Source organism: Dipodomys merriami, unplaced genomic scaffold (assembly GCF_024711535.1).
Source record: "Dipodomys merriami isolate MVZ:Mamm:240054 unplaced genomic scaffold, mDipMer1.0.p SCAF_6, whole genome shotgun sequence".
Lineage (NCBI taxonomy): Eukaryota > Metazoa > Chordata > Mammalia > Rodentia > Heteromyidae > Dipodomys > Dipodomys merriami.
Window position 1 is genome coordinate 51,176,599 of NW_027206179.1, and position 23,550 is coordinate 51,200,148.

The 23,550-nt window shown below is 34.1% G+C and overlaps 1 protein-coding gene across 3 annotated transcripts in view; it reads right to left on the bottom strand.

Annotated features, from left to right (window-relative positions):
• Window positions 1–11,667: 11,667 nt before the first annotated feature.
• Pcdh17 (protocadherin 17) overlaps window positions 11,668–23,550 on the bottom strand; it is a 97,935-nt gene continuing 86,052 nt past the window's right edge. For all 3 annotated transcript variants that reach the window (XM_070002887.1, XM_070002885.1, XM_070002886.1), the window contains one exon: window positions 11,668–16,578. In XM_070002887.1, the coding sequence (XP_069858988.1) occupies window positions 15,896–16,578 (683 nt within the window). In that variant the 3' untranslated portion in view covers window positions 11,668–15,895. The remainder of the gene's footprint in view (window positions 16,579–23,550) is intronic.

Here is a 23,550-nt window from a genome sequence, read left to right on the forward strand (position 1 = left end):
ATTTAATTATGTAATAAACATGCCAACAATGACAGATTTGGTTAGTTTGGAAATAGGGCCAAGTGCCATTTCTTCAACAAAGTTGGCTAATAAAAAAATGTTGCTTACAGTATGATGAGACCTGTCAAGTAAATTTGTAGTATGCAAAATGTATAAGCTCCTGAATATTTCTTTAGAGTTTGGCAGCATAGAGAACTTAAAGTGTATTTTGTTTGTGTATATAATAAACAGGGTGAAAGGGATGAGCTGATTACTTAGCAGTTCATATTACAACTGATAAATTGGAAGTATTTTGTGTTTTGTAAGTATCTTACCTAAAATCTTCCTCCTTGAAGATTCCTGTCTTTCACATTCAATTTTTATGTTCACTTGCAAGTTTCTCTGGTTCCACAATTCAAAGGGATTCTGTTGCAGGGGAAATTAGAAGCTGTGATTCAGAATTCAGTGAGTCTAGTCCCTGCAGAAACTTGGCAGAGGATAGAATCAGTGTTTGGTTGCCAAATTTAGTGGCCTTAGGCCAGAGGTAATTTTGAATGCATGGCACGCATCACTTTGTGTCTCGATTAAGCCATGTCTGTGAGTCTCACACAAGCCCAGCAACAGATTTTATGCAATGCATGTATTAACGTTCAGGGCATCACTGATTTAATTCTGGATTTAAATGTGTGACAGAAATTACCTCTTTTAGATTATAACTTCTACCTCTTTAAAAGGGAGTGAACAAAGAATATTAATTGACTTTTTGTTATCCCTAATTATTCCAAATGTGTTTGATTTTCTATAATTCATAAATTTCAGTTAATTTTCATATCAATTTGGTAACTTCTTATCAAAGGAACATTTAAAAACTGAAGTAGCCTTACCTAAATATAGAAATAAAGTGTGAAGAACATGTAAAGATTGTTTTTTCTCTACTTAACTAGCATGCTTAGTATATATTAGCTAGAAGTGTTATTTGTGAAACTGAATTTATTCAGTAAGCAAAATCAGAAATTTTAGAGAAGTCTAATAATAATGGAAGAAAGAAAATCAAATGTTAGTATATAAAACTGTTTTCCAAAGCTGCATTCAATTATTTGTAGTTTTATCCTATTTACTTTTATCTCTGCTTTCTGACCTATGTACCTTAAATAGAATGTCACTTTTTTTTTTCAGATTTGTGAGGCTAAGCAACCTTTCAGTAGCATCAAAATGTACAGGACCTTACTCTTTCCTTTTGGACATTGGTCTTATTTGGAAGCTATTTGTTTAAAATAGACAAATAAAGATATGTATAATTTTATATTAAAGAAAAATTAAATAACTAGTGTGCAACTTTAGAAAAAAAGCCAGAACAAATGATAGACAATACATATGCTTGTTTATGTACTTCCTCTGAAGCATGCCAAGGTGCCAGACTTCCAGCCCAGATTATTTTTTTAAAGTACAGAATGAATCTGATTCTTCTGCCTCCAGTTACAATAAAGCATAAGATTCTTGTAAATCTTATTATTTGAGAGCTGTACATTAGCATCTTCTCTCTAACAATAGTAGTTTTTAATAAGTCATATATGAGAGAGAGAGAGAAAGAGAGAAAGAGAGAGAGAGAAGGCTTGACCTTTTGTTCACAGAAAAAAATAAATCCATTAGTTAAATGATTAATTTTATACAGGAATTTTTCTCATGCTATAACACTATTTTTTTCTTTTCTCTGCTCCTTTTTTAGTGTTCTATGCAACTCTAAGTATTTAGCCCCCATTGGATAATTCAAAGTAAAAAAGGAGTAAAAGGCAAGAACAAAATTAAAAACTGCTTTTGACATGTTGGCTTTTTCCTTCCAAGCCAATTTTATGAGTAAAAATAATGTTGATTATTATCTTTTTGTAATTAAGGGAAAACAGATAATTTACTGTAAATCTCTATATATGAGTGTGTATATGTGTTGCATGTTTTATATACATAGATGTGTTTTATATGTGTGTGTGTGATGTGCTGGATCATCCCATAAGAAACAAATAAATCAGAACTTTTGAGGCATAGTTTAAAAAACTCATTTTATCATCCAAGGATAGGTTGGTGAAGTGGATCTGATCATTTCAATTGTGAGTACTGTGGTGGTCATGGGTAATAGATATGAGATTGGAAATGCCTGACATCTCCTAATTTATTTATTCTACCAGTATAATGCTAGCCACCTCCTGTTTTTATGATACCAATTTAATGCCAGCCATTTCCTGTTTTCATTAGACCATTGTAATGCTAGACTCCTACTGTTCTCATTAGTGCAGGACTGTGTAATGGCAGCCACCTCATGTTTTCATTATAGCAGAGCTGTATGGTGCCAGCTGCCACTTGTTTAACTTTACTGAGAAGCATCTGACCATGGACTGTATCCTTCTACAAGCTAGTGGCAAACAAGGTAAAGGCCTTGAGGGTTCTGGTGAACTAATAGTAATGAAATGCTTTGGTAACTTGTTGACTATTCTGGTGCAAGGAAAACAATTGTTCATAACGACTGGGAAACAGCAACAGAGTAAATCCTTGAGCTATTTCTTCTTCTTCTTATTGGCTGAGTTAGTTTTAGAATAATTTGTCCGAAAAGATCTTCAACAGTATTTTGATATTATAAATCCATGCCCTGTTTGGATAGATTTATGTTATTGTCAATAGTCCTTTTCCAATGATAGCTGTTCACATTCATTAACAGCTTACTATGTCTCTAAATGGATGTTGACTTTTCAGATACTATCTTATTTACTCCTTACAATTACTATGGGAATTGCTCTTAGTAGAAATGGATGTATACAATAGCTACATTGGGTAGCACATGTAAATTTCATCTGCAAAATGTCAAATAGTACATTCAGCTTTGTGGAAGATAAACTTTTCTCCTCAACTCTGTAGATGGAAAACAGCCAAAACCAATATGTAAATAAAAGAGACAAGGCAAACTTCCAATAAATCATCAGAGTCTGGGGCCAGGATTTTGCCAATGGCTATATTTTCCCCACTCTTGATGGAAGGTCAAATGCCCAGAGACTTGGAGCAATAGTGAAGATTCCAGGTGGAGTCCAGCTGGAGTGCTCATGGCATTAACCACCAGCCTCTACTTCTCTCTGCTACTCTGTAGCTGGAAACACTTCCAATTCTATTATTCATTTGGATATCTACATTGTACAAGTGTACATTTTCAAAGAAAAAGTGAATTTACTTAATTATGTGATTTAAAATTTTCTTTTTAATTATTTATATTTCTTTAGTTTGTGCCTAAATATTTTATTTACATAATACTTAGGAATTCTTTTCAAAGATAACTTGAATTTGAAATTTGTTTTTGATACAGAAAGGATTTTTACCCATAAATTGAGAAAAACAGATACATTTAAAAATATTCTTTGACTTATAGTTTCCTTTCTCTGTAAGAAAATTTTAAGGAGTATATTTTTTTCAGTTTCTTATGTTGTCACTCTCAGATAGCTGTATTATTAGCTTTTTTAAATAGAGTAGTTGACAGATGTGTGTATGTTTGAAATTTTTAACCTGTCATTGTTCCCTGGGACACAAGTCCTATCCATCTCTTTCAGGATTCTGTAAATGACTGTAATGAGTCACCTTTAAAATGGCAGCTCTCACCAAAGGATTTGAACCTTGAAGAAACTATATATATATATATATATATATATATATATATATATATATATATATACGTATATGTATATATGTATATATATGCATACATTCCCATAAAAGGGGAATATGTATCCCCACAGTCCCTTCTCTTGATGATGGAGGATGTCAGAAAGCAATGCTTTGTAATATTAGGCTGTGATCCTCAGGTTTTGACCTCCATGACTCAGAGCAATAGAAGTCAGGTAGGAGGAGTGATATCACTCTATGTCTGCATGTAACTTCTCACTTGTCTTTAATATTTCACAAAGTAATACACCCTTACAATGAACTTAGCATCACCTAATATCATCTGTGGAATTTACATCTGTTGAACTGTAACAATAAAGATAAGAAAGAGGCAGATACAAAGCAAGAGAGACAGAGAGAGAAAGAGAGGGGACAGAGACAGAGAACAACAAACAGAAACAGAGAAAGAGAGAAACTTAAAATAGCCTGTGTACTTGTACATGCAGACAGACAACATTAAGGTTTATTATACTCTGTCCTGGCTGTTGAAGTCAGCATTGCCAAATGAAAATGCAAATATTGCATTCTCTTTTCCAACTTTCTATTTTCTTCCTTGGTTTTGGTGTTCTGTCTAATATGGGGCAGGTGGCATCATAACATTTGATGTGAAATAAAAGGCAAATTCTACTATGCAAATAGCCCATTAGGAAGTAAATTGGCTTGAACAGTAGTAGTAGTAGTAGTAGTGGTAGTAGCAGTAGTAGTGTGTCACAATTGCATTGCTTTTCAGCATGGGACAATTCAGGGAGAAAGTCCACTCAAGCATGTGAGCGTGAGGGAGCAGAATGTCCACTGTGAAGATCACCTTCAAGGCTGAAGCTATGGTTTCTCTTCTGGCTCTCTGAGACAGCTTCTGCTTTTTAAATAAGTAACATTGGAATAGCTACAACGTGTAATAACTTTTATCTGTTAATGCCTTTGGTGCATATTTAGCCAAATAAAATCCAATCTTAACTGTGGATTGGTTATGGTAATTATTGTTTATATTAATTGTCCTGTCAATGCACAGACTTTCAACTTTGCCACCGGAGTTCTTGTCACCCTTTTAACACATTACCATTATTATTTTAAAACTAGAGTCATTTCAAGTTCAAATTCATAAAATGTGCATTGGAACCGCCTACCCTGCATTACAGATGGGTAAAACAGAATATGTGTCAAGAGAAATAAAACTTTTAAGAAACTGTTTGCACTCACCTTCCCCTCACCTCATTTAGAAAGTCAGTCTGACATTTTTTGGCGTTTCATGTATTACTTTGGAAGAATTAAGAACAGTATTTATGTGAGAACGATGCCTAAAAAAAACAATAAGAACATGATATCTAGGATTATATAGTTATCTACTTACTTGAACATTGCCATTCCTTGATCTACCACTCCCCTCTCCCATATCATCACATCAACTCCCTAGTAAAAGCACACATTCCTTAAAGTCCTTCTGTGTGTGTATGTGTGTGTGTGTGTGTGTGTGTGTGTGTGTGTGTGTGTGTGTGTGTGTGTGTGTGTGCGTGTGCCTGTGCAAGTACTGGGTCTTAAATGTTGAGCCTGGATATTGTCCCTTAGCTTTTTCACTCAATAATAAGGTTCTAACACTTGAGCCACAACTCTACTTCCAGGTTGGGGCTGTTTAACTTTTCTGCCAGACTGGCTGGAAACCTCAACTGTCAGATCTTAGCCTCCTGAATAGATAAGAATACAGTCGTAAGCCAGTTAAATGGTGCTGGGAAAATTCTCCTTGTCATGTAGAGACATATTTGACATACATGTTTGGGCCAAATGGCTGGGGAAGGAGTACTGATAGCAATTAGCTTGTAAAGTTAAGTGTTTGAGATTGATCAGAAAGAGATTCTTTTCCATTTCTTTGTGATTAGCTGAGGGATTATGTTCTACCTGCTTTCTTCATTATATAGACTGTAGACCCCAGCAACAGAGGGAGAAACAGCCCAGGCAACAACTTTACCTTTCATTTGCACAGCATCTTCCGGTATTTAGACAGTTTGGACTATTTGAATCACAAATAATATGCTTATCTGCAGGGTGACACTGGCTCTGCCACTCTCCAGAGAATATGCCCACATATTGAAAAGAAGTACCTAACACCAAAGAATTCAGGGGGAAAACTCCTTTGTACATTTTTATAAATTCTGGAAGACAATACATAAATCAATTTAATATTTAATATCAAATAGCACCCTTGTTCACTAATTTCTTAACTACATCTTTTCTGTTTAACGTAGGTTTTTTCAACCTGGACATTTAGTACTTCTCTATTTAGTGGAGGAACTGGTATCCTGTGTATTGAAGTATGTTGAGTAATACCTTTAGCTTCTATTTAGATGTCAATAGCAAAAATCAATATGCCACTCAATAACAAAAATCAATATGCCACCATAACTTAAAATCTGTCTATCTGGAGCCATGGTTCAAGAGGTAAAGTGCCTTTCTAACAAGTGTATAACATTCTGAATTTGAAACCCAGCCTCACCAAGTAAAAGTAAAGTAAAACTGTCTTGTAGACTGCTAATCTAAAACAATCATCCCCTATATTAATGTCTAAATAATCAATTATTCTTATGCAGAGTATTATGGAAGCTTTAGTTGGGAACGTCTGAGCAGGCAGGAAGTGGACAGAAAAAAATTCTAGAATTTTCCCTATCTAACAGACTTTATGCACAAGATTCCAAGGGATGCTTGGACAAATGCAGGAATATTGAAAAGCCTAGTGGCTTTAAAAAAAAATAACTTTAATTCTAACCCCTCTCTTCTGTCTTTTCCTCCCAAAGCTTCAAATAGGATTATAGATTTCATAAAAAAAATTGTTTCTGAGAAGTTGGAAACATGCACATGAATAGTCTGTGGATGGCTTGAAGCTGAGAATTTCAGGATTCAGCAATGTTGGCATTGACTGTAGATAGTTGGCCCTGACCCAAGAACAAGGTGCTATTAGGCAACATCTTCTAAAGAGTGGATTACGAGGCAATAGCAAGCTGTCCTAGTGTTATTTTCCTGAGTTCACATCAGCCTGGCAAGCCTTCTGTAGGGCTCTCCAAGTTGGTGAGGCTAATTCAGGTATCCTTACATCTTTTTTGAGGACAGACATCTGCATGGCATCTCCTAAACTACACATTAGGAACAGCCTCTACTTGATTTAACCCACTTTTCCAACCCTGTCTAACTTTTTAGTCAGAAAATATCCCACCTCTATTTAAAATGTCTTTGTACACAATGCCTTCCTCTTCTCCAGAACACATTTCCTGTACAGATCTGCTGCCAAAATCCTGTCCTACCTTAACATTCAGTTTGAATGCTGCTGTCTTCAAGAGGCTTTTATTGATTCCCTCCAACACCTCTAATTTCCTTAGTGTAAAGCTCTCTCACATACACAAGCTCTCTCTCTTTCTCTCCCTCTTTTTCTCTCCCTCTCTCTGACATTTACTATGAATTGTACTTCTCTAACAGTACCGACTATGTGCTGTATTTCCCAGTGTATTGTAAATAATATATAAGCAGCAGCAGCTATATTTAGTTAATATCTATCTTCTTCAGTGTATCAAAATATACAATGCATGATCCATGAGTTAGGATACCATAGTCTCAGGCATTATAAAAGGCACATTTGACCCATCCATTTATTTTCTTTTCTCCTCTGTATTATGAAGATGTGTAGTGGTAAAAGAAATGATGAAGTGCATATGATTTTAATGTTGGCAAGGTTTAAGGAAGTACAAGTTGAGAAATCATAATAGTCTTATAGGATCATTTCTTATCTTCAATCAAAGCTGAGCACTTAGCATGATGAGATCTTAAAATAAGGATTTAATATATAGGAATTTGTGATAATATAGTAAGATGACTCATTTTTGTAATCACTTAGTCAATCTTTTAATAAAGTAGTTAAGTACTCCTATATTAGTTTTTTCTTCTGAAATCTATCATCCTAATCTAATCTAATTTCATATACCACCTGTTACAAGTTTTTACACATTTTGTCAATTGTAACACTCCATGTAGGTTATATCTAAAATTTGTCATTAGTTTTTATGTAGGTTTAAAATTATTAATATTTTTCTATTTAATATAATAATGTGTTCTCACTAACTCTATAATCTATAACAAGAGAAAGGTATCACAATACTTAGCTGATATTGAAAGGTATGAAATGGACCATCCAAATTATAGGAAAGACAGTAAATAAATATTATAGGATGTTTGTTTCACTTTAATATAGGAAAATAACTAAAGATAGAAATCAGATTTTTAAAATACCAAAGTCCAAGGTGTTATCTTAAGGGAAATGACTAGATCTATAGCAGATTTTAAATTACAGTACAAAGGAGAATATTAATAGAACATAATTTAAGACATAGAGATGTGGTATTGAGGAATTTAGCCAATCAATAGAATGAATGAATAAATATCACATCTCATGTACTTTAAATTAGGTTTATAAATATAATTAGTATTGATGGGATATGGATTTTATTGAACTTCTTATTGAGAATAAGGTTGGGTTTCTGTCATTTGTGGGAGAGATACTAAATAAACTTTCAGTAAATGAAATTCAGGCTGCAGAACCTGAGCAACTTCATATTTGATTAAACACTGAAGATGACTTTGATAGCAGCGGTAATCTTTCCTTTTCATCTGATCACTGAAGAAGCCAATACAGGACTTATTCGATGTGTGTAGATGAGGAAAGTCAGAAATTTAAAAATATGTTATTCAGCTTTTGCTATATCACTATGGCTTTATGAACTTGATTTTCCATAACATTTCTTTAGTGGTAACAAATAACACAAACTTATGAAACACTTTAAAAGGAGGCAATGGAGAATGCAGATAATCTTAAGACAGACACAACTCTTATGTGTTTTCATTTTCTCAGAGACTAAAAGCTTTGTCTTCCACGTTTTCTCATTATTTACTATGAAATGCTGAGTCATCAACATAGGGATGATCGGGAAGATACTATGTGGCTGTCAACCTGAAAAATTATCTTAGTTGCATAAATGTAAAAATAGTTTTCAGATGACAAATGGAAGATGCTAGATAAGGAAACCGAATATTGCAGGATGGCAGAATTCTGAAAATCTACACTATGTAGCAACATTCAGTATTTAGTTTAAGTCTGGGTGTCAGGTGTCCTTGCTATTTGCCTTGAATAAACCCAGTTGTCTTATTGAATATTGGAATGTTTAATCCTTGTCATGCCTTTTACATTTGTGAAAGTGATTTGTGAGTTGGAAAGTTCCCTACAGACAAAATTTAGCAGTATCAATTTAGGTTGTATAATTATTCATGATAACATGAGTAACACTTTAAATAAACCCTTATGGAAAAACAAAACATGATAACATGAATAACACTTTAAATAAACCCTTATGGAAAAACAAAACAAAACTATACTTTTCACATAAACTGTCCTGAACATAAATTTTAAAAATAAAATATAATAGCAGTCTCTATAAAATGAACAAAAGGAGTTCAAAACTTAGAGTATTTTTAAAACATTAAAAAATATAATGGAAAAATTGTCATGGTTATATAATGTGAGAAAGATAGAGCTTTATATATGATATAATCAAAATTTATGTAACTAGAATGACATAAATAATGTAATGGGTTTATAAAAGTAGGCAGAACAAAGGAGAAATTGGTCATCTAAAAATCACAAGTTAATTTTGCAATACAAAAATAGATTATCTATTTTGAACTCATGAGTGATAAGTTAACTTGTGTGATACACAATTTTATTTACCATCTCTTAAAGATAATAATGAATAATTTAAAGGTAATCGAAGAGCTGATACTCTATTTCTGTGTGCCATATTGATAGTTTAGTGGGCTTTGTTAAGTATTTTCTTCACATTTTATAACTAATTACCAAATGATTCAATGTTATAGACATTGAAACTACACTATTTTTAAGACTTCAGCACATTATATTAATATGGACTGCATCATACATTACATTCAAGATTTCTTCCTAATTGTCTCTCATCACGTAGGACTTATCATCCAAATGAAAATGTACTCACTCATCCCTAATCATCTGATTCAGATGATAGAAATTAACAGTCTGTGTACTCTGAGTGGAATGATAAGTATATGTTTTATGCTTTTCTTACTACTGCAATCATTTTCCTTATATAATAGTGTCAAATATAAGAGAAGGTCAATTTAGATGTTCATGTACATGCAAGTATTTTGGGACAATATGTAACTGATTTTGTCTTTCTCAATATCATAGAATTCTCTTTAACATCCACAGAGTGTATACTCAAGATAAACAAAAAGTCCAGCAAATGAACAACAACAAAAAAAACAGATAAATTATTAGCTATGCCATTAAATCTTTCCAATAAGACAACACAGTCTTATAGAAGTCTTACAGAGTCTTATTGCATATATATAATATATATAATGTAAGTATTTTTAATTTTATATATTATATGTAATATAATGTGCATTATATATTATATAAAATAATGCATAGCATATATTACATATAGTGTATACATATATAGTATATAATATGTAACATATATAATATATAATAAAATATGGTAATACCTACTATATATATTACTATTCTATAATATAGTAGTTTATACACTATATAGTATATGGTATATAGTATATAAAACATACAATATATATATTTTACATTTTATACAAATCATATATAATATCATATATATATTAGTAAAAAATGAAATGAAAGCATCAGATTAATTTGAGATCTAGAAGATGTCATTTCCTGGAAGTGAAATAACAGAAATATGTATTCTGTATTAACTGAGGAAAAAATGCAAACAATGAAACCTTGTTTATAAAGAGTAAAGGATAGTATAACATTTTTCACTTGATTGTAACCACACACTACTGTATATTTATTATTTACCCCTAGAGCAAACTAACCCAAGCCAAACACACAGTAGGTATTCATAGATGTTTGTTGAAATGGTACAGATTTATCTATTAAAATTACAGTATAGAGGCTGGGCACAGGAGGCTCATGCCTGTAATCCTAGCTACTCAAGAGGCTGAGATTTAAGGATTGTGGTTCAAAGCCAGCCCTGGCAGGAAAGTCTATGAGACTCTCATCTCCAATAAACCACCAGAAAACTGGAAGTGGTGCTGTGGCTCAAGTTGTCGAGCACTTGCTTTGGGCTGAAGAACTGAGGGATAGTGCCCAGGCCCGGAATACAAGCCCCCTGACACACACACACACACACACACACACACACACACACACACACACACACACACACACACACACACACACACACACACACACACACACACACACACACACACACACCATACAAAACAAAAAATAAAAACATGATAGGGACTGGGAAGGTGGCTTAATTGCTGAGTGCTTGCCTAGCATTCATGAGGCCCAGGGTTCAATTCCTCAGTAACACATAAACACAGAAATAATAATAAATTGACTTGAAATTACTTTTAAAAAATAATAGGATCAACAAGCATTTTAAAATATGATTTACAAACATGTGCTTTCCATGATCATTTGAGACGGTAGGGTTTTTTAATCAAATCCTTTGATATGTTGTACCAAACTATTGTTTCAACATCTGTAAATATAAAAAGGCATAAGAGGAGCTCCCTCAAATTGTAGAGCATTGGCCAGCAAGTGCAAGACTGGGAATCCAAACCTAAGTACTATAAAAATACAAAAATGAACATAAAAAATAAATAAGTCTGTTAGGCTATGCATCCACATCAATTATTAACTAACCAACTTATCAAAAATATTGAAACAATTGTTGTCCCATTCCTGTTGAGTGACTAATAACATTTCATTAAGTTATTTTAATTTCACTTTATTGACAAACAAATAATAAACAAAAGCGTTGTTATACTTCATGTGCTTTTCCAACATAATTATGACCACTGTTCTTCTGGTATATGTTGTGCTATTCATAAATTCTATGTTAATGAACTCAAGGGAAGGCAACACCACTATTAGTAATAACTTTTTATTCGGAGTCCTCATTTTCCAGATAGGTCACATTAAACACAGCCATTAAACAAGAGCGTTGAGATAAATCCATACAATGTATGCTGCTTTTGTTGTTATTGTTCTTGTTCACCAATCACTTGGTGGAACTAAGAACGTTATGGAGTAATGACATTGGTAAATGGGAATAGCTAACCTGTAAAACACTGGGACCAGGGAAGTCAGACTTTAATCAATTCTCATTCAATTATGCTTCAAATCTACAAATCTTGATGGTCAAAATTCTCATTTGAATTAATGTTCTGATAAGTGCTGTCTGTTGTCAAAAGAATGTAATTAGACAATAATGAGTGGGCATATATTATGCCAGACCTCAGTGTATTTGTTGACCTCAGCAACTTCTATTCCATTAGACAACAAACAGCTTTTACCTGGTTCTAATAAAACATACTGCATTATTCCTAGATGACTTTTTTTTGATGGTGCCATTTTTTTTAATTGAGTAGGGTCTAGATCCTTTAAAGTGAAGTCATGATTTACAAGATCTCAGATAATTTGCAAGGTGGGGGAGCAAAGGGGAGGAAGTCAATTTCCCAACTAGAGTTTCAATTAATTTATAGACTAGGGAGTCACTTTTTGAATGTTGCCTGTAGTAAGGGTAAGTGTGTAAGGTTTAGAAACAACATGAAAATATTCCTTGAAATTACATATGATATGTCTCTTTAATGTTTACTTTGGTATAGTATAACTAACACTGATTCTTACTATTTTAGTGATAAAAAATTTATTCATCTGTAATATCTCATTAAAAGATTATTTTATTATTGATGTTTTAAAAAATTGTGTTCATCAGTAAGACAGTTTTAGAACTTTCATTTTCTTATTACTAAGATGCTCATAAACAAATTTATTTTCTGTGCTTAACTTCAGTTATGCAAGGACCTAAGGGGGGAGGGTGAAACAGAAACAAAAACAAAAACTAGTGCCAAACTTTTCATTTTGAGTATTTGGGATTTTCTTGAGGGTTAGTGTTTGAAAAATGTACATTAGAAATTTTTTTAAGCATTCTAAATTATGCTGAAACCTCTTCAGATCTCAATGATTATGCATCACCCATTAGAGGAAAGGATCCCCAAAAGTGGAATTTTGGCATCTCATAGGCTTTCTTGGAAGCCAAGCACCAGAGGTCTGTGATAAAGATAGTTGCCAGGGAATGAATGAAAGCATGATTCCCTCAACTACAAAAGCTTAGAGTCCCAATTGCTGAATTACCACCAACTTGTAAATAAATAATCATTACTAAGTACAGATAATGTGTTAAACAGCTAATGCTAGGAAATCACTGGTGATAGAGACCCTGAAGGTAAGTCCCTCCTACATTGGCACAACTGATTAGAATCTTCTGGTGTTGCAAAGTCTTCAGACACATATAACAAATTAAACAACTGGTTACTTTGTATTAAGCATGTTTTAAAAATAAACCATACTCTATTGATTTCATTTATATCCTGCTTTAGATCTTACTAAGTGATTATGTGTCTAGTAAGAGAGAGGCAACACTTGGTAAAACTAAATAGAAATCAATTTGCCATCATATTTCAACTATCAATCTAAAGCAACCTGTAGTCTCTTGGCAAACTGAAAAAAAAAAGCCAACAACATCATGTAACAGAGAACAAATTTCAGATATATAAATTGTCCAAAATATAGTCAATTAATTTTCACATGTACAAGTTCCCTTCTTTTCTAATTTAAACATTGATTAATAAAAACAAGGAGTAGAGCTTTGGAAAGGCTGTTAATAGGAACCAAACACAGTTCTCAAGAGAATAAGGCTGATAGGAGTTATCCACTCTTTCCCCCCAAAGCAATTTTGCAAACGAGGTACAGTCCAAAATCTTGATGTCATTTGATGGAAATATTTTCAGTAAAACTTTTTGAGTTTCAAATTATAAAAACTTAATTTAATTCAATGTTTGGTTTTGCTTTTGTTTTGAGTATAAGGACGTTATGAAATTTATACTGTTTCTACACTGGCTTGATGGCCAGGAAAGAAGGCACAGAATTCTCCACCAGTTTGCAAATAAGACATTTTTTTTCTGCTCCAGTGCACAAACAGCCTTTATTTAACTCAGCACCACATTTTCTATGATATGGGCTCAAAACTGTTTGCCATGAAGCTGTTATATGCCAAAAAAAAAAAAAAAATGCTGAAGGAAAATGTCAATCAAGGCATTTTCCCATCTGCTACAACTTCTGAAAGTGTTAATTTGACTTTATTTTCCCCAATTCCTGAAATTAAAGGTTTCTTAGCCTCAAATGGAAGTACGTTTGAAACTTGGTAAATGTCATAAGAAAAAGTACAACCAAACAATGGAAGAAAAAGTGTATTGTTCTTACAGGACACCAATAAAAAGAAGTGGAGGGACACTGTAATATGGAAAACAGATTTTTGTTAAGACCCAGATGTCTTGAAATACACTACACACTGCAAATAACCAGTGCTGGTACCAAACATGCATTAAAGCATTTGTCATGTTTTTCTTTCTTTCTTTTTTTCTTTTTTTTTTTTTTTTTGAAATAGAATGGAGACACACATCTGAACCACTGAAGATACTTTTGAGAACCAACTAATGATAGGATATCTACATAGGCAGAAACTGTATGTTATCAAATATGACATGATAAAGTTTTAGGTATTGGTACAAATGTAATTCTTGTGATTTAGCATGACTTTAATAAAAGCTTCTACAAGGACTTGCACAGAAACATGACTGACAGATGTAATTTTTTGACCTTTCAGTTAGCTCCATCAGCTCACTCAAACACATTCTGAACAGATTATTTACTGTAGTACTTGGTAGACTATACATTAAACGAGAGACTTTGCTCTGAGGCACTGCTTCCCACACTCCATGGGGACAAGGAAGCAGGGAAAAACAAAACTCATAGAGTTCGACAGCTACCGAGGCAACACTTGCCATTTACAATATAAGCCCAAATATTTTTGCAACACAACTATATATTAATTTAATAAAATACACAATATAGCTCTTATACACTCAACAATTTGGCTCATATGCACGGAATCTGCAATAAATCAATAAAAAATATGTCATTTGATGTAAACACATTGAATCTTCTTACATTTGCACATTTAAATGGTCATATGATTTGTGTATGTCTAAGACATTTTCACTTTCCTGAGCTCTTTTAGTGTCCACAAATGAATAAAGCATAATCATCATGTTGATTCTCTCTGAATATTTGCCACTCAATGCTAAGCATTTTTTCAGGATGTTTTTCTAAGTCAAATTTAAAACAAACCTATCATGGTTTATCTTTGTTGGACACTAAAATGCTCACTAGGCATTTTTAATTTTCTCCTTTATTTTATTTTAGCTTGTCCTAAATTTTCTTCTTTTTAATGAAGTGAATTAGTCTACATGTGTGCTGGACAAAATGGACTATATCTCTTTTTACATTTAACTTTATACGACATGAGGTGTCTTACAAATGACCAGGGAAGGAATTTTTTTTTGTTTTTTTTGTTTTTGTTTTTGCTTTTTTGTATTGTTTGTTTTTGACTAATGATACGGAATGCTCTTTGTGTTTATATGTGTGGCAGGTAACTTTATACAGAAATGTTTACCACAACTATGTATTAATGTTTGGTGTAGCTTGGACTACTGCAAGGTCTTTTTCGGACTTTCAGTAGAAGCCTGTGATGGTTGCTAGAAATCCATCACAGATCACAAATTATGACCCTGCTGTTTTTTGTTTGTTTGTTTTTTATGGGATTAATAGGTAAACAGATATGTCAGCATAAATCACAGAGGACAGTCTTAGAGTGATGAGAAATACTTCAGTTCACACCAGTGCAAACCTTCCTAACAGACTGTCAAAAGGTTTTACAGGTCTCCTCATCCTCCTCTTTCTTTTCTCTTCGTTTTCTTCTCTCTCTTTTTCTTTCCTCATTAAACATCATTCATTCTGTCCTAAATATAAGTTTTGTCAAAATGAAACCATTGTTATTTCTGAAAAAAGAAACAGCAGTGAAAAGAACATACTTGTGGGCACCTCAGATGTTCACTAAAAGCCTGAAGCAGCATTGGTCTTCGTCCATCCCTTATAAAAGGGGTTGTCACCAGGAGCGATCACTGTTATTTATTTATTTATTTTTAACTCAACAGAAGAGACAAGAAATTGCCAATGCTTGCTTGCTTGCTTTCCTCATTTTCTCACAGCGACCGGGTCATTCCCTCGGCAGTCCTGCAAAAGCTTATCAATTTCTCTCACAACTTCCTCTGCATCCACAGACTCTCTGCCCAGATCCCTGTTGGGGTGATCAGGTTGCTCCAGGACAGGACCCATCTCTCCAGAATCCCGGCTGGTTCTGGAATGCACATCTGCGAAGACTCTTGCCATCTGGTCGGAAGCCATGAAGGGAGGGTCTCTCGGTTGCTTACTAGGGGACAGGTATTGACTGTCATTGGGCAAGTACTGACTGCTTGCTTCGGCCAGGGCTCCGGGTTTTGCTTCACAACCATCCAGGGAGCCTTTGGTTGCGGTGCAAGGCTCGATGCATGCCTTGGTTGGACTGCTGGAAGCGGAGGGGACCTCCTGGAGGAGAGGGCTCAGGGCACGTTTGGCTTTTAAATAAGGTTTGACATTGGCAATGAGAATAGTGTGCTCTCGCTTGTCTTTTCCAAATGTACAAAAAGTCTTTTTCCCAGTGGGATTCACAGTTTCGTAAGTCTCAGTCTCAACATTAGCTTCCACTGTGGGTACAAAGAGATTTGTGCGGTAATCTGCATTTTCAGCCTGATTGGCTGCAGGGAACTGGGGCATCCAACACCTATCAGAATGACCAAGCACTCGGCATTCATCTGTGCAATTAACGCACTCTTCCGGCTCTGTAAAAACAAAAGAGAAGACAGCAAATCCAATCATTAGGGTTTCCTTTTGATTTCTACTACAGCAATGCTCAGCACTCTGTTGGCTTGCTTGACCTCTGGTCTCTTAATTAAAAAGAAAAAGAAAACAATAATTAAAACATTTCAGGATGGTTGCATAAACCTGCTGGTTGAGACAATGGTTTTATTTAAGGCTATTCTCTAGATATTAACGAATTCCCATAGCCTGGGGAAAAGAAAAAAAAAAGTGGCCATTGGAGAATGAGGCTCCAGAGAATACGGCAGCACTTAATCCAATCTCCTGGGGCGATCAGTCTTTGTTCTGTATAACCCATCCTAGAAACAGTGAACTTCAAAAAGGATTACCAGGATTAATTTTTCAAATCAAGTAAGGGCAAAAAGTGGATTGCACACTTCCATAACAAGTCCTAAGCTGCTTTCAGAGAAGTGTTTTATCCTTATTTTACCTGTAATTTTTATTTTGGTGATAGTCATGAAATAAAAGATTTCCTTTCAAAACTTGCTTTTCCTACTGCGAGTGGCAAATGGAATTTTCTATCAGAGTGTTTTATGAATAAGCTTGTCAAAAAGCATTCATTTAAAAAAAACAAAACAACTTGATATGCTTACGGATCAGGTAATCAGTTTTCTTCACCTTTTTGAAGTTTTCTTTTTTTGTTGGTTGGAAGTAGGTGAAAATGGATTTACTCAATGAGTAACATACAGGATTAATGCCAAATGATGACTTCCTGTGTTAAATAATAATTCTTTGGGTGAGAATTTTTCGATCTTTTGCTGATTGACATATGAAGCACCTATTTAAAACACACTTTAATGACACTATTTTAAAGATTCTGATCCAGGAAATATAAAAGAAATTCCTTCATTGTAACAACTGGGGTGTAGTTCCACTGACCACAAAATTTTTAACTATAATTTTGAATGACACTTTTCTACTTGTCCCTTTCCTCTACAGATGGTGCTTTCCATTATGTTTAATGATCCATTTTTTACTTTCAGGAGAGGATATTTACAATTTACCTCCATGTGATGGGGATAAGATTTCCCTGAACATTTAACATCCCCCAGGAATATCCTTTAATTGATGCTAGATAATCCCAACAAATATATGATGTCCTGTGCATGGTAGGAAAAAAAAATGCCTGCATTGAAAATATTTTGAATAGAAAATAATCCATTTTAATAGTAGCCTTAAATTCACAGTTTCTACTTTTCCAAGTGATATATAATTTCTAAGTCTACATTTGACGCCTATAAACAAATCACCAAACACATCCACAGACAATTCATCTCAGAAAGACTGAGCAATGAAATGATTTCCTAGAAGACCCAAGTGTGGGATCAAGTATCAGAATAGCATCCTGACAGGATCAAAATACTGTGGTATTTCCTAGCATGTAGCATTCACACTTGTGAAATGCTAAAATAAAAGTAGATTATATCTATTTTATTTTGTAATGTTTTAAAGAGTAAATAAAATTTTTATTGTTGAACAAAATTGATGAACTAATTCTCAATCTGAATTCTAGACCGTAGGCTTATTCATACATGATCAATGACTTGAAAACTATTAGGACATGAATCCAAAATCTTGATGACCCTAGTCTAGACATATGCTACCTTCTGAGAAGCATTCTTTTATATTTAGAGTTGAGATTAATTTAAATAAAAACAGAAATATGTTAGAAATAATCAGTATCAACTATTGTTTTCTTGATTCCAAATGAGAATGATTTACATTGCCTTTATATGTATTAGTGAGTATTTCAAACAATCATATCACTTAATTTAACCTACTTTTTTACCCTTCAAAAACACAACTTTACAGACAGCTTCATTTGTTAGTATTTTTGTACATTTTAAAGTGAGAGGAATTTTCATAAATTCATTTATACCCAATGCACTCTTTTGAAATAAGCCAATATAGTTTTGTATTCTGATATTGACTGGTCTTCCATTTTGGGCATTTGGGTAGTCAATGCTGAATGAATTCAATATGAATTTAAGGAGAGGGGCAGAGATAGAGAGAGACTAATGCAGAGGTAAGAAAATGTAAATCGACCTTGAATTTGAAACTACCAATATAAAATAATTGTTGGCACTTCAGGGCTGAAAATCCGAAGCTTTTTACTTGACTCCTTTATGTCACATCCAGGGGAACAAATTTTGAGCATTGATTATAATCTGTTCACCTTGTGATTAGATTGTAATTTTGATGCCAGCAGTTCACAGACATTGAAGAAAATCGAATGTACATTTTTGTATAAACAGCAGAAACTATGAGTACAAAACAAACTATAACTGTCAAGAGCCAAGTTGGAGTTTATGAGAGTAGAATCATTTCTGAAAGAATATAAATAAATAGATAAGTAGGTAGGTTAAAAAGAAGAGAGAGGGCTGGGAAGGTGGCTCAGTGGTAGAGCGCTTGCCTTGCATGCCTGAGGCCCTGGGTTCGATTCCTCAGCACCACGTAAGCAAAAAGAAAAAAGCCGGAAGTGGCACTGTGGCTCAAGTGGGAGAGCACTAGCTTTGAGCTGAAGAGCTAAGGGACAGCGCCCAGGCCCAGAGTTCAGGCCCCACAACCAGGACCCCCCCCCCAAAAAAAAAAGAGAGAGAGAGACACAGATAACATAAAGTAAGTTACTAGCTAGACACAGAAATAAATTGGGGGGAAATAAGGGAAAATGATAGAAGAAAGGAAGTAGGGAAAAGCTAAAGACAAAGAAAAGAGGAGAAAGAGTAAAGTAAGGCAAGTGGGATACAGGGAAGAGAAGCAAAGAAAGAATCAAGTCTGAAGGAAAGGTTGCCCATACACACACACACACACACACACACACACACACACACACACACACACACCATTTCAAACAAGACAATCAATTAACTAGAAATAATATTGCCAAATTATTTCTAGTCCTTGTTTAGGTCCTCCCAGAAAACTAAATATATATAATAAAGTATAGAAATATAGGAACATAATAAAGAATAGCAATATAGGAAAATAATAATATAGCATACTTTCTCTCAAGCCTTACATCTATAAAGATAGATATTCAAATTGTTATTCAAAGAGACAGATTAGATAATAAGCATGTGTAATTACAAAAACTACAGGAATTGTTAAAAGCCTGTTATATAGATTGCCATTAATTGAAAAAGTTTTAGTATTTATGTCAGAAAGCCATTTAAAGACCTGAGAACAAATCAAAACAGAAATAACAGATTTAAGGTTTATTTTTTGTTTTCCTTTGTATTTTGGTCAAATGTGAGATCCTTTCTCTCAATTAATAATATGGAATGTATAATCCAAATAATAATCAGGTGAGTGAAACAGAACTAAGCATGGATGTCTCATGAAGAAAAGACAAAACAAAACAAAACAATTATTGAGTCTAACTGACGGAACTTTGGGCATTTTTTTTCTATAGGTAAAGTTCACAGTATCTGATCTCTTCAATGTATAATTCCCAAAAATAACATGAGATAATCACATAATTTTAATGTCTTCCAGTATTTTCTTTTTTTCAGTGCTAATCCTGAGGATCTAACTCTGGGTCTGAGTGCTGTCCCTCAGTTCTTCAAGACTAGTGCTCTACCACTTGAGCCACAGCGCCACTTCCCACTTTTTTTCTGCTTATGTGGTGCTGAGGAATCAAACCCAGGGCCTCATGCATACAAAGCAAGCACTCTACCACTGAGCCAACATCCGAGCCCCTGTCTATAAGCTCTTATACTAAAGGCTCTACTATGTGAGCCACAGCCCTATTTCTAGCATTTTGACAGTCAATTGGAGTTTGGAGTCTCATGAATATTCTTGCTCAGGCTTGTTTTGAATTCTAATCCTCAGACATCAGCATTCCAAGTAGCCAGGATTAAAGGTGTGACTCACTGGCACTGGCTTTGTCTAATTTCAGTATAAGGATTCATTTTCAGTTTGATGGTACTGTATATCTATTATATTGGAACTCATGGAGGCTAAGACAAGAGGATCACAAGTACAAGGCCAGATTGGGCTATGAAGTGTATTTCTGTCTTCAAATATAAATAAATAAATAATAAATAATAAATAAATAAATAATGTAAAAGTCATTTTCTATGCTCCTATTGTCTTACTATCACATTCTTGGAAAGGGCAGTATTTACAGTAACCATAGTTCAGTTTTGCATCTTAATTTATATAATACTTTTGCAAAAAGATGTTATATAATCCAAGTAACTGCAGAATGTGTAGTTTTTGCTTTTTGACTGAATCAGAACTCTGCCTGTGTGTAGATCTTCATTTGTATGATTTAATAAAATTAAGCTTTGTCTAGACATGGTCTATTTTTTTAAGATTTATAACCAAAAATTCCTCAACATTAATATAAGGAACTTTAATTAAAAAATGCAAGTGAATAGGAAAGTATTCTTTCTCTACGTAAGAGATAACATAATAGGATAGTTCTGATTTTTTGAGCAAATACATTTTATATATTTGTTAATATATTGACAAAATTATTGTATATAAATATAGATGTGTATGTATAGATATTTTGCATTAAAATCAATAAAACAGGCATGGTGATATATGCCTATGATATCAGCATTCTAGAATTAGGGAGAAAGATTGTGATTTCAGTGCTTTGCCTGGACTACATAGCAAAACCTTATCTCTAAAAATTAAAGCAAAATAAAGAGTGACATTTTTCCCTGTGTTCCACAGCAATGGATGCAAAATCTGATCAGCTCAAAAGCATTTCAAATTTAGTTTATCATATTATTAAAGCATCTAGGTGTTGGTAGCTCACACTTGTAAACCTAACTACTCAGGAGGATGAAGCATGGATGATTATGGGTGGAGGTCACTTGTGGCAGAAAGGTTTACTCAAACTCCCCATCTCCAAAATAACCAGCAAGAAATGGCTGGGAGCATAGCACCAGTGGTAAAATACCAACCAAGTTTAAACTCTAGTAACACCATCAAAACAAAACAAAAAATAATAATCCAAACCAATTAGCTGCTCTTTAGCATTCTGCTGCAGGAGTTACTGTAATTTCATTATTCAATGTCATGATATCATGAGGAGCAATGCTCTGTAAAAAGCAATGCTCCTAATTTAAGATTAAAATCTGGGCTGGGAAGGTGGCTCAGTGGTAGAGTGCTTGCCTTGCATGCATGAGGCCCTAGGTTCGATTCCTCAGCACCACATTAGCAGAAAAAAAATCTGGAAGTGGTGTTGTGGCTCAAGTGCTAGCCTTGAGCTGAAGAGCTGAGGGACAGCGCCCAAGCCCAGAGTTCAGGCCCCACAACCAACAAAAAATAAATAAATAAAAATAAATCAATACATAAATCAATAAAATATTAAAATCTAGAGTCAAGATAGTTTTGAAATCAATGATCAACAAAGATTAAGTAAGGCTCTGCCAAAAGTAGATATTTTGGGAACCTTGAGTGGAATACCTATGTAATTTTGTGGTGTCATCTATGAAAGAAATATCAAAAAGATCAGCCAAAACCAATTCTAACTTCCAAGGGATTCTACATCTTTATTCTTTTCTGTGTTACTCTTGGGTAAGAACTTATCATAAATCGGAACCTTAAACTTATTTTCCTTGAAAAATACTATACAATACCCCTAAGGCAAAAATTACATGGCAACTCAGTTGTCACCAAACAGGGGAATGTTACAAAACAAAAGGATTTCCTGTCCTGCATTCCAAAATTACCTATTACCTGTGTAGCTCTCATATTGGTCCATCTGCGAACTTTTGGTTTCCAGCATTGAGTTACATATGTGCTTCTGATTTCCCCTTCTGAATACTTTCTTTTCTTTTTACTGATATTTGTAATAAGTCAGGGCAACCATCAGGAAGGACATTCTAAAGTGTGGTGGCCACACGGATCAAATAGAGTATTCTGTGCTTTATGACGACCAACAAAATGGTTTTGTTTGTTTTGTAAACAGCTTCTGTGGTGGTTGGCCCTCTTTCTAACAGCATCTTAAAATTAGAATTGTTTCCAAGTAGACAGCTCTATAAATGGAAACCCACTTTTTATTTGTTCTCATGTTCCTTTTTTATTTTTAATTTACCTTCCTTTCACCAACCTAGGCTTTTATAACACTTAATTAGCTGTTTAAAGAAGTAGAATAGGCACCCATCTCTATTTATGGCTGATAGTGTTCTGTCCATTAGTTCATCAGAATATAAGCTAAATGCTCATCACTGATTATCTAGCCAAAAACCTTGAGAATCTAAGACCTTTGATTCGTATCATTGGCAATAGTTTGTTGTTGTTGTTGTTGTTGTTGTTACTAAAAGGTTTGAGTGCTGTAAACAATAGCTTGATTTTACTCTTTCTTTAGCAGATGTCCACATGCACGCACGCACGCGCACACACACACACACACACACACACACACACACACAGAGGCACACATGAATGTGCACATATTTCGCTGTAAGCCTAAGGAAATGCAGTTAATCCAAATACATTCTAATCGGACAGAGAAAAATTATCAATGCTAAAATAGAAATCATGTCAGAATATATTTAAAAAATACTAATAAAGCAGGTTTTTCCTTCACTAAGTTGGCATAATTTGCCACATCCTGTGAACTGACACTTCTCTAACATAAACTGCTCTTTCTTTTCTGGGCTATGTTGATTATTATTCACTTACTTCCCTTTGCTATCCTATAAAACCCTGACACTTGGTGTGGTGCTACTGTGAGTCATTCCACATAACTGAGACCTTGGCAATTTATATTCATACAAATTATTTCCAGTTGTGACTTCTGTGCCCCATTTACTAATATGTTTCACAAAAATACACCTCTGGTTTCACTCAGTCTGCCTAGGAGAAAGGAATGAATTTCACTCTCGCAATTTTTAAGGACAGGGCAGCATAGCTAACTTGTCTCAATACTACATCTCCTATGTCTGAATTTTAAAAAAAAAATCTTATAGCAC